General features: G+C 40.7%; 1 protein-coding gene across 6 annotated transcripts in view; it reads left to right on the forward strand.

Annotated features, from left to right (window-relative positions):
* The window catches only part of pcdh1.L (protocadherin 1 L homeolog), a 140,413-nt gene that overhangs the window by 95,527 nt on the left and 29,744 nt on the right, over positions 1–15,142 (forward strand). For 5 of the 6 annotated variants that reach the window (XM_018250560.2, XM_018250564.2, XM_041586139.1 and 2 more), the window contains exon 4: positions 674–893. The exons of the other annotated variant lie outside the window; for it this stretch is intronic. In XM_018250560.2, coding sequence (XP_018106049.1) covers positions 674–893 — 220 coding nt within the window. The remainder of the gene's footprint in view (positions 1–673; positions 894–15,142) is intronic. 6 annotated transcript variants of the gene reach the window in all.

The raw sequence follows: 15,142 nt of genomic DNA on the forward strand, positions 1-15,142 counted from the left end.
TTTTTTTTTTCTTCCGGTTCTGCGGAAAGCAGCAGTATCTTCCCAGCCCCTGCTAACAATTGCTTGGGCCTGGATGATGACCTTTATTGGATAACTGATGTTTATAGAAACAAAGCTCACAGATTCACTTGGGTCCTAAAAGCTTTCATCTACAGACATCAGGCAGCCAACTGAAGAATGCATCAGTTAGCCGGCATCTGTAAATATCCATAAACATCTGTTACTTAATATAAGTATCATTTCTTTCGAAGAACAATACCCAGGGCTTGGATTTAGCATTTATTTAAGACATTTTAGTAGTGTATTTGCCTGTACATGCTTTTTGACTAACATTTAAAATGATCATCTGAGCCGCCTGGGCTCGGTATCGAATGCGCGTTACTAATTTAATCTCGTATTTCTACAAAAAGATATTCTGTATGTTGGAAACTCGGTACTGGATTTTTTTAAAGGCGAATAGTGCCACCAAGAACTTAAATGAGCCTCACTTATATTAATACCCTAATTGCTAAGGTAGGTGAGTTCCTAATGAAGAAGGACCTGGTAAAAATACACTTGGCTGCAGCACTGACATACTTGGTATTTTTCCATCAGATTTGCTTCGGAGAAACTGGAAAACAGTTCATGCAATTTTCAATTTTAAAATGCTTATTCTTATCTGTTTTTCTTCTAGTTACCTCATCGCCGAGTGACGTTCTCAACGTCCAATCAGGCACCTGATATTCAAGACCCATCTCAGCACAGTTACTATGACAGTGGGCTGGAGGAGTCTGAGACCCCTAGCAGCAAGTCCTCATCCGGGCCAAGAATAGGGCCATTAGCACTCCCAGAGGACCATTACGAGCGTACCACCCCTGATGGTAGCATTGGTGAGATGGAGCATCCTGAAACTGGTAAGAGATGGCAATGCTCAGTGATCTGCCTTGGCACTCACCTTTCACCAGATCTCTTCTGTCACTGATGAACTAACACTAAACCTAGACCGCGTTTGCTTAGAAATTAACATGGACCTTCTGTATTTAGCATTTACTCAAAGGTGCAGTCATAGTTAGTTTCATCTTAGACTGTCCTGCGTAGGTACCAGTGCTGTATTCTTCATTATATTTAGAATAAAATAACCTTTATTACTCTCTACCTTTATATTGCAATATGAGATCCCTCCCATTCAGTTTTCAAAAAGTCATGGTGGCTCCCTTCTACTTGCGTTTTTTTATCATCTTCTCTATTACATTAGCGATCGTGCTGGTAGAAGTGAATGGGTAATAGATTTTTGCTGGCAAATAAAGCACATATAATGCCTTAAAGAAAAACTATACCCCCAAAATGAATACTTTAGCAACAGTTTATATCAAATTAAGTGGCATATTATAGAATCTTATTAAACTGGAATATATATTTAAGTAAATATTGTCCTTTTACATCTCTTGTCTTGAGCCACCATTTCATGATGGTTTGTGTGCTGCCTCAGAGATCACCTGACCAGAAATACTGCAGCTCTAACTGTAACAGGAAGACGTGTGGAAGCAAAAGACAGAACTCTGTCTGTTAATTGGCTCATGTGACCTAACAAGTACAGTGTGTTTGGTCTGTTTGTGTGCACCATGAATCCTATGATCCCAGGAGGCGGCCCTTTTTTAAAATGGCCGTTTTCTATTTATGATTCCCCAATGGCTCATACTACTAAAAAAGTATATTACTATGAAAATGCTTTATTTACATGAAGCAGGGTTTTACATAGAGCTGTTTTATGCAATTTATTTTTTATATAAACCTACATTGTTTGAGGGGTATAGTTTTCCTTTAAGCACAATTTGCATGGTAGCCTAGTCTGAAACAAACCTTGTCAGAAAACTCTTGCGAAAAGGGACATTTATGAAGGTTAAGGGTAATGGTACACAAGGAGATTAATTGTCTACTACAAATCTCCTTTTTTGCAGGCGACTAATCTCCTCCAAATGGTTTCCCACTGACTATAAAGTGAATCGCTGGTGGTTAAACACACGTTGACTCATGAGGAAACTTCAGGCGACTTTGGAAGACTGAGGTGACACATGGGTTTTGCCACCGGCGATTCACTTAATTGCCGGTGGGAAACCATTTGGAGGAGATCAGTCTCCCGCAGAAGAGGAGATTTGTAGCAGGCATTAATCTCATTGTGGACCGTTGCCCTAATGGATCAGTTGTTAGAAAAAGCAATATAGAATCTAATGCAAAACAATACAGGCACTTAATAATTTATAAAGGGAGTCCTAGTAAACATGTGGGCATAAATGTACTCTGCAAGCATCACAATGACCAGAAGCTTTTGCCAGAGGTAACATAGCTTAGAATTTTGGGAGTTTGGCCGTTTACAGACTGCATTATGTACCAAGAATACTTATCATATAGCTTCAGACTCAAGAAAATAGGGGCTTTAAAAAAAACAAAGCCATTAAAGCTTATCCTTTATGCTTACCAAGGCAGTTACCTGCAAGCTGATGAGATGGAGGCGTATATGTGTATTGTGGTCAGTTAGATGACCCTACACTAATCAATCACCGCGTATTGGAAAGAAATACTTAAACAATCTGTAGTATGATTTATGGTCTTCATACTTATTAGAGCGAACTGAAAGGATGCTGATAATCAGAAAATGATTCCAGCATTGTGTCTCTGAGAAATGCAGCAATATTCCAGAGTGAGTTACCTTAATGATTCTGTAACCGTTTTAATCAATATGAGTGACAATAATGAGCTTGAGCTGATGAATTTTAAGTTTCTCACTTAATATATTTCTTTGTGCTTCGTACATTGGAAATGTAGTTGTGGTTTGTGAAAAGATGACACCGAGAAGCAGTAGCACAAGGAAGTTTTCTGTAGCTGTGGATTAAAGGAGAAGGAAAGCTACTGAAGCAGTTTATTGCCAATAGATTAGCCACAATAGTGCAAGCTATAACACTATATTTATTCTGCAGAATGCTTTACCATACTTGAGTAAACAGCTCGAGAAGCTCTTTCTGTTTGTTTAGGATAGCAGCTGCCATATTGGCTTGGTGTGACATCACTTCCTGCCTGAGTCTCTCCCTGCTCGCTCATAGCTCTGGGCTCAAATTACAGCAAGGAGGGAGGGGGAGAGGAGCAAACTGAGCATGCTCAAGGCCGTGCCCTGGAGGTTTAAGCTGAAAACAGGAAGTCTGATACAGAAGTCCATGTAAGCACAATAAAAGGAAAGAAATGCAGTGTTTATTTTGACAGAGGACTCCGAACAATATTACTTTGAGGGTTTACTGGTGTATTTATATAGACCTTTCTAATAATGCTTACTTAATTTTAGCCTTTACTTCTCATTTAAAGGCTTTGTGCATTGGGCCCACCTTTTCTTGTACCCAACTAATAAATGTTCTATTGATATATAAAAGCAAATCAATCACTCTGCTGTAGTTCTATTGGTATCCAAGATAGTATATAAACATTCTACCCCAAACAGATATTCAGGTCAGGCCCTGTGCAGCTGCAAAATTATGAGCCCACTTACACTAAATATTTGGTTACAGTGCCCTATCAATGACATCTTCCCTAAAGTTAGATGTCTGTTCCGCCTCTACCTACTGTTCTAGCGGTTCTAAATAATTTCTTCTTGCAGAGCATTCCATCTCTGACATTTGCAGAAGTGGGAGCATTCCTTTTACTTGCCTGGATGGCTTTAGCAGAAGTATTCCTAGTGATACAGGTATGGGATCCATTATCCGGAAGCCTGTTATCCAGAAAGCTCCGAATTACGGAATGCCCATCTCCCATACACTCAATTTTATCTAAATTTTTAAAAATGATTATATTTTGCTGTATTACATAAACAGTGCCTTGTAATTGTTTCAAACTAAGATATAATAATCCTTACTGGAAGCAAAATCAGCCTATTGGGGTTATTTAACATTTAAATGATTTTCTAGTAGATTTAAGGTATGGAAATCCAAATTATGGAAAGATCCATTGTACGAAAAGCCTCAGGTCTCGACCATTCTGGGTAACAGGTCCTATACCTGTATATATGTGTGTGTGTGTATGTAAGTATGAAGCTAAGGGGCAGATTTATCAAGGGTCGAATTTCAAATTAAAAAACTTGAATAAAAAAAAAACAACCGAAATTTATTAAAAAAAAGTTTTTTTTTCAGGTGAATAGGCCGTTTTCATTTGAATTTGAATCGTACGAATCGAAGTAACAGCCCAATCGATCAAATTTGATTCAACGTTTTTCCAAAAAAAAAACCCACTTTTTTTCAAAGTCTACCAATTGACTCCAAATAGGGTCTAGGAGGTCTCCCATAGGGGATGGTATGTCCTTGTAGAAGTGAGATATAGCCATCTTATAATACGCAGAGGTGTTTCATAGAGGCAGCTACACATGTCAAAGGTACCTACAGTATGCTTCAGACTTGGCACCTCCTAATATCAGATAGGGAGACTGGAATTAGAAGTTCCATCTTCATTGGCTATGATCCTTCCATGTTATGGATTCTGTTCTTAAGCTGGAGGGTACAGCTATGGATGGAAAGTCACAGATACCTCTTTGAGTGGTTTCTCTGAAATAAATAGGTGAAGAAAGTGATCAACTAAGATATTGTCCCTTTGGTAGCAGATGCCCTTGCTTTACCCACATTCAGAAAGTCTGCTACGGTTGATATCTATAGTTCTCAGTTGCCATTTCTGGAAGTTTAAAGGCCAGTACTGTACAGCAGAAATACACTCGTATCCACAGTTCTCATCTGCGTTCTTCCAGCCTTCTCAAGTGAAATCTGGACAATGAATATCAATTCAGGGGACCATGTTGGTGAATCTAAGAAGGGTTGGTCTGTCTGTTATATGGATATAAACAGGCACAAGTTCCACTAAGAATCCTTGTAACTTGCATTATAGCATAAGGAGAAAAAGGGTATGGGTGTAATCTATAGATATTGTAGGCATATGGCACATGTAGCATTTTCTCTTCTGTGGGAGATTCAAGTCAAGTCTGTTTTGAGACTTCTTTGAGCATATGCAGGTTCTGAATGGCTCGCCAGAGCACCAGAGAAGCTCCTGTTGGACTTGAGGCCCAGTTGGGTTCCAACCTAGTAAATCTTCCATTATACTTTTTATTAATTTTACAATGGCCCTATACAACAACCTTATAGTGTTGGTTTGCTAGCATAATGGCTGAAATGCACCAGTGCAGTCATCCATGGTCATTTGGACATTTTGCTGGTACCATTTAGCACCTGTATAAGTAATTTATCCCTACTACCCATAATGTTTAAAAGAGTGGCCCCTAAGGATTCCTTCTCCCAGCCCTCCAATATAATACTGGACTACCTACCCCCAAAGCTAACCATACAGCCTGCTTCCATATTATTCTCTGCAACTAAAGTATAATTATGAAAAGAGAGACCCTCACCATTAATTAGCCTACTTTGTCATCAGGTCCATGTTACCCAAGTTTCAAAGGATATTTTCCTATCATGTTTTAGACCTTTAAGTGTTGCTTTGAACCCCCTAGTGTCCACCAGTAAATCTGAGGCTTGACTCCTATTAGCCCTGGGGTAAAGTATTACCTTCCAGATCAGCTTCACAAGAGGAAATGGTCATAATTATGTGAATTAATGTGCTCTCCCAAATCCAAGATGCTGTAAAAGTAACGAACAGGTTGTGGTTTATACCTCATTATGTGAGAGCGCGCAGATTACATTTAATAGGCTTTTTGGTAATGGGCAAAAATATGAATTTTTAGATGTTGACACATTTTATTAGCGAGACGTGAGCAGGTTTAATATCCCCTGCGTGTGATATAAGACCGACCGTACACACATTTTGTCCTGCTTTGCCCTATTAAAATTATGGCAGTCCATTAAAATTCCACTTGTCTTGGCACTTCAGATAAGTGGGAGATCTAAAGGCCGTAAGTGTGTGTATCAAAGATACTTGCCTGATAATAGAGATTTCTGCAAAGCAGCCACTACCAGTCTGAGGGAGAAGTTAATTCCTCCAGCAGACAATTCATGGGGGCAAATTCACTAAACGTGCCACGTGTATTAGTGTATTCATTTTGGTGAATACACTAATTCATCAAAAAGTGAAGCCTTGGGAGCCAAACGCTGGCAAAGTTTCTCTAGTGTAAATTCGTCAGCGTGACCATTTCCTAGCGAACTTTGGCTAACGTTCATTTCTACCTAGTGAAACTTAGGCGTAGGTCAATTTGAATAGGGCCGGGTACATACAGGTCATATATATGTCTTTATTGGAGATGTTGGTGAAATTCCTTGAAGTGGCCACTAATTATAACAAATATATATATATATATATAATGTCCTAGGAAGCAAAATAAAGGCATGATCCTACCCTAAAACAAATGTGGCACGACCCTCAAATTATTAAAAGAAATTATTAAAATAAAAATATTTAACAGGTACAACTTCTAAACACAATCCCATTTAAAATATGAAAAAATGGCAGCGTTTTTTCTATTTATTTATGACTTTTCGGCATACAGGATATGATGTCACTGACATAAGATTGAGGAGGATGTGACTTTATCTTATCAGTTCGCCTGGTATAACCTGGCGAAGGAAACTCTGGCGAAAGGGGGTAACGCAATGGAAAATTCATCTGAGCAAAGTTTCGCCTGGCGAAAGGGCACAAAACTTCATTAGCGATGTAGCTAATGAATTTAGCTAGCGAATTGTCCTCTACGCCTGTTAGTAAAGTGCCTATGTCCCTACGGATTGGATTTTTGGCAAACTTTTGATAGCGACAGCCACTTTGCTCTTTAGTGAATTTGCCCCATGTTGCTTATGTCCACCCATGTATGAATATTAAAGGGGAACTGTACCCTCTTTTTTTGAAGGGTTTATATATTATTTAAATATAATGGTGTTTTTGGCTCTTTTGTTTGTTTCCTTCAGCCCTTTCCATACCTTAAACAAAATGCACCCCACGTGTTTAAAACCCCTTCCAGTTTCCCTTTAAAAGCTTAAAGTGATACTGACTTTTTATGCTCTAATAGTCTCTCTGTTTTAGGCAGTATGAACATTTTTTAAGGTAGGACTATATTCAAGGCAGTATTAGTGCCACCATAGGACATTGGTCCCAGGAAGATTTCATGGGTACTGTTGCACATAATAATGTGTAATCTTCATTGTGGGACTTTGAACCTACAAGGTTAGGGTATAATAACAAGCACAATGCTTGCTCCAGGTCTAGTAATCCTTAGCAATGACATTTTTATTCTTAGAATCCAGACCAATAAATTATATTTGATCGGTTGTCATAGTTACTAGGGGCATTAGCTATGGTTCATGGCATATTTCCAGTTCAGCAGGTGGGCAACAAACCACACCTCATTTATTTCTTTGGCAATCGCCGGTACACACGGGTGCTCTCGTGAGAAAATGCAGTAGTCTATGTTTTCAAATAAGAGGCGCAAGTGCACCCTCGGGTCCATTGAAATGAACATGGGGCTATCCAGAATGTTACGCCACCTGCCCTCTGAGATGGAAATTGTTTGGGCTCCAAAAAGCCTGAAATTGTACTGTGTGTTGCTTTACTAGTGCTCAGTGAGGCACAGGTTATAAGTCTAAAATCCTTATTTAAAAAATGGCGGTGGTATTTGTCTGAAAGGATAAGACTGTACTTATGATATTTCGAAAAATCTCAAATCTGTATATAATCGTGCAAACCCAGACAACCCCCTACTTGGACTTTTTTTTCAGTTGACTGCAGAAACCTGAAAGTTAAAAAAAAAAAAAAAAAAAAGAGAGAAATATTTTAATGATCTGAAATAATACCTTCATTAGGTTGATCTAAACAGCAAGAGACTCTTCACTCTGGCCCCTCCTGGCACTCTTCCTGGGTTATGTCCTGAATATCCTTATCCCTGGCCGGATGTATCCGGGCCGCTCTGTCTATCTGCTATGAGCTTATTCAATTAGAAGCTTCTAGCCCTTGGGGGTATAATTCCATTTTCAGCTGCTGGATCTGCAGTATGTGTGGTTATCCCGTTGTTAGTCCCCATGTGCGCACACCCTCCCTGGCTGTTAATGCATTACCCTGCCTGCTTCACATCCAATCATTTCCCGTTAAAGGCTGCTAATTGAATCACACCGGCATTATCGGATACGTTCCTCCTGGTGCCACCATTTCCACCCCACTTTCTTAGAATGATATGCAGTGTTTACTGGGTAAATGTTATCAGGTGCCCAGGTGTGATCCCACTCTTCTACACCAGAACCCACATAGCAGCTCCCTCGCCAGTTTCCCTGCGGGGCAGCTGGTGGTGTGTGTAAAGGCCTGTGGGTGTAAAGCTGAGAGCCTGAAGCAGATCGCTCAGCTTATGACAGGCGCAGAATCCGCTCAAAGCTGGTTAACACCCTTACCTCGCCTTCTTACACATATACCAGCCTCTGCTGCCCACCACCACCCCTCCCGATTTGTCACTTGCTAATCCATCTGTTCCTGGCCGTACATACCAGCCTGTTAGCCAGGACATTAAACTAATTAGAGGAGGATTAAGGCTCTGTCCATAGAGCGAGCAAGTGTGGGTGAAGCGAGAAAGAAGTGCTGCGACTTCAAGAGAAAGACAGAGACAAAAAAAAAAACGGAGAGGGAGAGTGATGCCTCGTTTTTGAGGGAAAGAAGGCTTTTTTTTTTAGCTGGCTAGCCTCTGAAGTGGGAAACATTTGAACTAGTACTGTGTTAACTACTACCACACACTGTGCATCCCTTTTCTCCAGAGCTGTATTTTAGAGTGCAAATTAATCCCATCTGAAAGTTCATTGTGTTCCCGGTTCAATAGAAAGGTTGCTACGCTATACAACTAGAAAGCGGCTTAATCCCCTCAGATCAGGGCGAGATGCAGCTCCAATTTGCTCCTAATGGTACATGTCCGCCAGTGAGTCATTTGTACGATAAGAGAATATGTATTTTATTTTTCCCCCAAAGCCGATTTTAAACAGCGTCCAAAAATGTATCTAATTTGTATGATTCAATGTGATGGGTGATGGGTGAATCACAGTTCTCATTCACATCTAATTATTGATTCTTCCCTTTAGCTGCATTAAACCAATGCCATTGTAAAGATATCAGTATGTATTCCTGATTTTAATAGAAGCTATGCTGTCAGGTTTGGAGCCACTGGAGAGCTAACCATGATTGGAATCATCCGTTTATTTTGACATGTGTGGATCCTTTCTCTGATTAAGCTGAGTGGACCAGAATCGGCTGACTTGAATATTTAGCCAATAGGCCAACTATACACTACAGTCCCTTGGTCGTAGGTACCTTTATCTGTCTAGATGTTGTCCATGGGTGGTATCCATGGGCAAATTAAACTGCCATGTAAATATTTCATTGGAACCTTTCGACCTTGTTAAGCCCCAGTTATTGATTGGAAAGGCCATTGTTTTGGCTGCCTCGGGCAAGAGATGATTCAACAGCCATGTGCATTCCTCTAGATGGTGGGCACACGTGGAACAGTTCAGATGAATAGATCATCACTAAATTTGGATACAGATGTGTTGCCATGGCTAATATATACCCAGATCCAATCATCAGTCAACCGACAATTGAACTTGGTATATCCATTGAGCAGATACAGACACATTAATGGAATCACTAGCCAGACTACTTTTCCAGCCATATTCACTGAAAAGAATTAACATTGGCAGATATAATCATACTTTGTTAAAACTGCCCGACTTTATCTGCCAGTGTGTAACCAGCTTTAGGAATCCTGACAACATGCTTTACAGCCATTATATTCTGTAGGAAACCAACCACCAGAACCTGGCAACATTTACAGTTCCGGATGGTGGTATGTAAGACTGAGGGTTGAGTAGCTCTTATTCATTTGACTCAGCCGGTCCAGCTTCAGTTCTACAAAACTTCTGCCTGTTGTCATATTGACGTCTATGGTACTGCTCCCACTAGTGGCTGTTATAGCTAGATGGAACTTCCATTTAAACCACCCAGTGAGACATAGTGGCATAGAAATTGCAGGGACTTCACATTGACCTGTATGTTACATATTAGGTGGACCATACCTTTTTGCAATTTATGTGGATGAGATTTTTGGTCTTCAGAGTCCCCTTATTGTGTTTGGCTATAGCTGTCCAATAGTTGTCTCGGTACTCCAGCGGCCAGACTTTGTTCTTGTCTTGCCAAACAAGGCCACAGACATGTCTCTGTCTCACTGTTTTTTCAAGTCATTTGATGAAGGGAAGGAAGATGCAAGCTCCTGTTCTACATTGTTTGCAGGAGATTCCTCTCTGATCTGGCCCGGTGCCCTTCTTGGTTATTATGCATACGAGAACCTACTGAGTTTGCTCTCTGTTCCATGCCTCTCTTCTTTCTATCACTATCAACAGGTTTGTATGTGCCATCCTTCTGGGTTGCTGTTGCCATGTTGTGCAACAGTTTCTCTCTGTAGAATCTCTGTCCATTGTAGAAGTCCCCCTTTCAGTCTGGCTTTTGTGTTTGTGCCTTAGTCACACTGTATGCTGTTGCAGATCCTGATCTCTCAAGGTAAATATCCAAACTCAAGCTCTTCAAAGGCAATCCATGTGCTGCCCAGTGCATACATTCCACCTGGATGGTTCCCCTTTAGTGTAGACTCTTTTGTTCATTGGCGCATGAAATTTCTCATGAGAATATATGTGCATGGCTTTCTAGAGCAGCAGATATGGATACCTTTGCCTAGTTCTAAGTGGATGCTTGTAAGACAGTCCTCTTTTTATGACAGATATAAATTCAAGATAGTTAACAGCACATGGCTTCAGGGACAAGATTTCCTCTTACCAGGATTTGACTTATTGTTGCTGAGATTGCTATCATGGTCACTCAGTGCTTTATATATTTAGAGTTTCTCCTCCTCAACGATAGTGTTTTGCAATCTAAGATTATATGGACAGAGGCTGGTGCATTGTGGTAGACCTTCAAAAACACTGTTTAGTGTACTTTAACAATGTAATCAACCAATGTGCCAATTTTCTCTGCCTTATCCTTGTCTGATCACCGCCATATATCTTTGTCTTCCTCTGTGAATTTAATTTCCTGCTCTTCTGTTTGTTCTTTCTGGGGTCTTATTGTCATCTCATTTAGCCTGTCGGTTTAGCATGTTCATGAACTTGGCACCATGAAATCCAAAAGTCTTAGCAAATGGGAATCGGTGGATTAGGCCATTTCTAAAACTCACAAGGGTGGCAGAGGCAGGCGGGGGAATGGGAAGAGCAAAGACATAAGATGCAGCAGAGATCCGTGTGGCAGGTTTTGAAGAGGATCAAACCACTGTGAGCAGAAGAGGATTATGGGATTAGTCCTATCCCAACGGTATCGGACACAGTTGGCCACTCACAAATCCACTAGTCTCTACTGCACTTGATCAGTCAGTGTCAGTCTGTTGCTGGTTCACGAGGGACTTGGTTGCATACATTGAATAATCTGCATAAGAACGCAGAAGTCAGTCACTGCTGCACAGCAATGAAACAGGACAAGTTTGACTTGTTTTTCTTGCACAGAGCACCTATCATTCTGAGTTCATTAAAGGGTACCTGTAACCCTAAGAAATAATGCCAAATCCTATTTTATGATGTTAGTCAAGCAAAATAAACTCAACTTACACTTTATATATGATTTACATCTTGTTTCTTTTAGTCTTGGAATTCAAAATCACACGAAAGAAGGCAGGTGCCATTTTGTGGACATTGTTATTAAGGCAAACTTCACCATGCCAAAATCTTGTTTATGCACCAGAATGGTGGACCTGATGTTCATGTCCTTGCACTGGCTATACAATTGGATGGCGAGGAGGGCAGTGACATCAAGGATGTGCAGAATGGAAGGTGAAAGTAATTGCCTGCTCTGCCTCTAAGCTTCTGGCATAGAGGAGGGGCAGACAATATATGATGGACAGCTGAGATTTTTAAATATGTTTATAACAGGTATGGTTTCATGTTTAATTTGAAAAGTACTTTTTATGGTGACAGGTCCCCTTTAAAGATGCTGGGAATGCCCACTGGGGCCCCCAATGCGGATATAAAATCAAGGGCACCTTAAGACTGAACACTTCTAATTATCTTATTTTTTAGTATCACATCTGTGATGTGATACGGGTACTTCATGCTCATTTTGTTATGTACAAGGGTACAGTATTCCTGTGTGTTTCACACAAATGTGTCCCTCGCCCCAATGCGTCTTGACAACCCTGAAACGAGCTCAGAAGCAGTGTTCTGCTTATACAGTGTAATATGCTCTCCTCCTAGTTCTGAGAAAAGTAAATGAAAGATGAAGTCTCTTGATTAAATTGGGTATATATTCCCTTTAACCTGCTTACTCCTCTTTCCTAGCTGCCTTGCCTACTTTGCTTTCTCTTCCCACCCTCAGGTTGGCAGTTGGTGAATAGTGCAATGTTCTCTATTTCCCTCCCTTGCTTGTGCTTTCCCTCCCACTCCCTAATTGGCACAGAGATGAATAGATAAACATTGGTGTCCCTCTCTGCTTCTCTCCCCCCCTCGGTCTCTCGGATGCTCTAATTGGCACACAGATGAACCGAAAAGCTCTGTCCACGAATTTCTCTCTTTTTTCCCCTCTTGATTCTTATCTCTACCTTGTTATTTTCCTATGCCTTCATTTGTGCCAGGAGAAGCTTTGATTCTATCTCTTCCCCTCTTCTGACTCTTTCAGATTCCTCCCCTGCCTTCAATTGGTAGATGTGCAGTGGGATTAAAAGGATTAGTTTTTTAGAGCTGTGTCCACCTCACTCTCATGTGTGTGAGATATATATATAGAACATGGAGGATCACTCGCCAAACAAATACACAACATGCCTGTCGACAAATCGACTCTTCTCTGGGCGACTAATCTCCCCAAACTGCCTCCCCGTCGGCTAGAATCTAAATCGCACTCGGAGCACTTCATTTTCCTGAAGTTGCCCTTTTTGAAGGGCTGCCTGGGTCAAAACTGCCAAAACTTAGGAAAACCGGGCAGGATTTTCTATAATTGACATGGCATCATATCCCCGCCCCTGATGTCATGGCCCTGCCCCCAGTGTTTCACTGTCCCGCCACCTGCCCGGATTCCACGGGGCAAAAAGGTGGCAACCTTAGTTGCTATAGGTTACTAGATTAAGGCAGACTTTGCCTATGTTATTATATGTCTTTATGGCTTGCTTTTGGCTCTGTCCTGTATACGTTTTGTCACGGTTGCTTGCTTTGTGTTTTGTTTGTGCTGTCTCTTGCCTGCTGTGTGTCAGGTTTGCCCTGCTAGACCTGTCTGTGTCACGTTTGCACTACAGCCACAAGCTCACACACTTTAGGTCTGCGCAAATATTTTTTTCTCTTCTTCCCCTCATTTATTTTTACTCTTTGTTCACTCTCTCATGCATTTTCCTGACTTCTCCTCCATTCTGTACCCCCCCTCCTCTCCATATTTGTATCCCCTTTGATTAGGTGGAGACAGGCAGGATATTCAGAGGTTTTAATTAAATGATAACAGCCTTAGGCTCCCTCCCTTACGGATGATAACACAGGCCTTTATCACACACGCTCCCAATCCGTTTTCTGCCTCTCTCCCGCTCTCTTCTTTCATGTGTAATTTTTAATTATGTTTTATAATCTCAATAGCAAAATAGCCTTAAAACAAAAAAAGCATCTCTTTCTACAGTGTCTTTTTTGTGTCCCAATGGTCCACCAAGGTTTTATTTAAGCAGCGCCAGTATGTGTGTGGTCTTTTTTTTTGTACCTTTTATAAACACGATGCCCCCCCCCACAACAACACACACATTTTACACAAATGGAGGAATGTAATAAAAGCTGCTAACGGAGAAACTATTCGCAATGGGTAAAGTTATGCCTTTGTGCGAACAAATTTAGCTTTGCGCAAATTTAATATAGCTTTTGCGAACTCGGAAACTGTTTAGCGACCACTTCTGACAGTGGGAGACTGTTTGCGAATTTTATAGTTTGCGCCAATGCGCAGTCAATGTATTAAAACTTCTTAATGAAAAAGTCGTTATGTTTGCGCCAAAAGGTTGACACCTTTAAGCATTTCTTAAGAGTGCACAATTAAAATTTGCTATGCACAATTAAAATTCGCAATGTGCAATTAAAATTCGCTATGTAATAACAGTTTAAGGAACAATATTGCATTGCGAGATGTGGATTTTTAGTCTTATTGGTGCGAATTGTTTTGCTCTTTGCTACTTTAATTACATTCCCCCGAAAGTATTTTAAAATTTCAGGAGCAAAGTGCAGCATCTTCCAAACCCCATTCTGTTGCTTAGGATCGGATGTAAGGCTAAACAGGGATTTGAGTAAAGCAGCACTGTTGCTGCTTCAAACATGTCTGCTGAGACTAACAATATGGCAGCAGCTGCTCATTTATAAATGCAAATGAGCGGATAAAGTTCTGTAGACACATTATTGTTCGGAGCTCATAATAAGCCTCGTATGTAACCTGTGCAGAGCTCACTGAACACGTGCGGTACTGCTAAAGCTAGGATGAAGTCCAACCAACTTCAAAGAGGCTTGGATCTTCACAAACATAGTGCTGGTTCAGTGCTGCATTTGGTACATTATGTAAATGCTAATACATTGTCAATAGTTAGCCTTTAAAATTTGCATCATAAATGGCATGGCCAGAATGAACGCTCCAGATGGTGTTACAGTATGGATCCTAGCATCTCCGTTTCAACTGGGTCTTGATGTCTCAGTACTTTTCATAAGTTCTTGGTGGATGGGGAAGAGAATAGACTGTTGAAAGACAGCAATACGAATTCCCATCAGTGACTACAATTGGTCTTTCTCACTTCAGGAGACTTCATCCTATGTCTACCCATAATATTCTGGTTTATGGAGGAACAAACAGTTCCTACAGTCCTTGGCTGCTCAACTTGTTAGTCTACAACAATGAGGGTCTCCTTTCCAGCTTGACTATCTGGTGGAGCCTATATTACCCTATGATCTTTACAGACCCATGAAATCTCCACACTGAGGGCAAACGAAAAGCTCGGGGGGGGGGGGGGGTTGATCATGGGAGCTTCCGATACCAATTAGTTCCCCACAGTGCTAGTATTACTTGTTGGAGCTAACCAAAGTTTTCCTAAAAATAACCTACCAAACCTTTACACCTTACTGATAGGATT

Source organism: Xenopus laevis, chromosome 3L (genome assembly GCF_017654675.1).
Source record: "Xenopus laevis strain J_2021 chromosome 3L, Xenopus_laevis_v10.1, whole genome shotgun sequence".
Taxonomy (NCBI): domain Eukaryota; kingdom Metazoa; phylum Chordata; class Amphibia; order Anura; family Pipidae; genus Xenopus; species Xenopus laevis.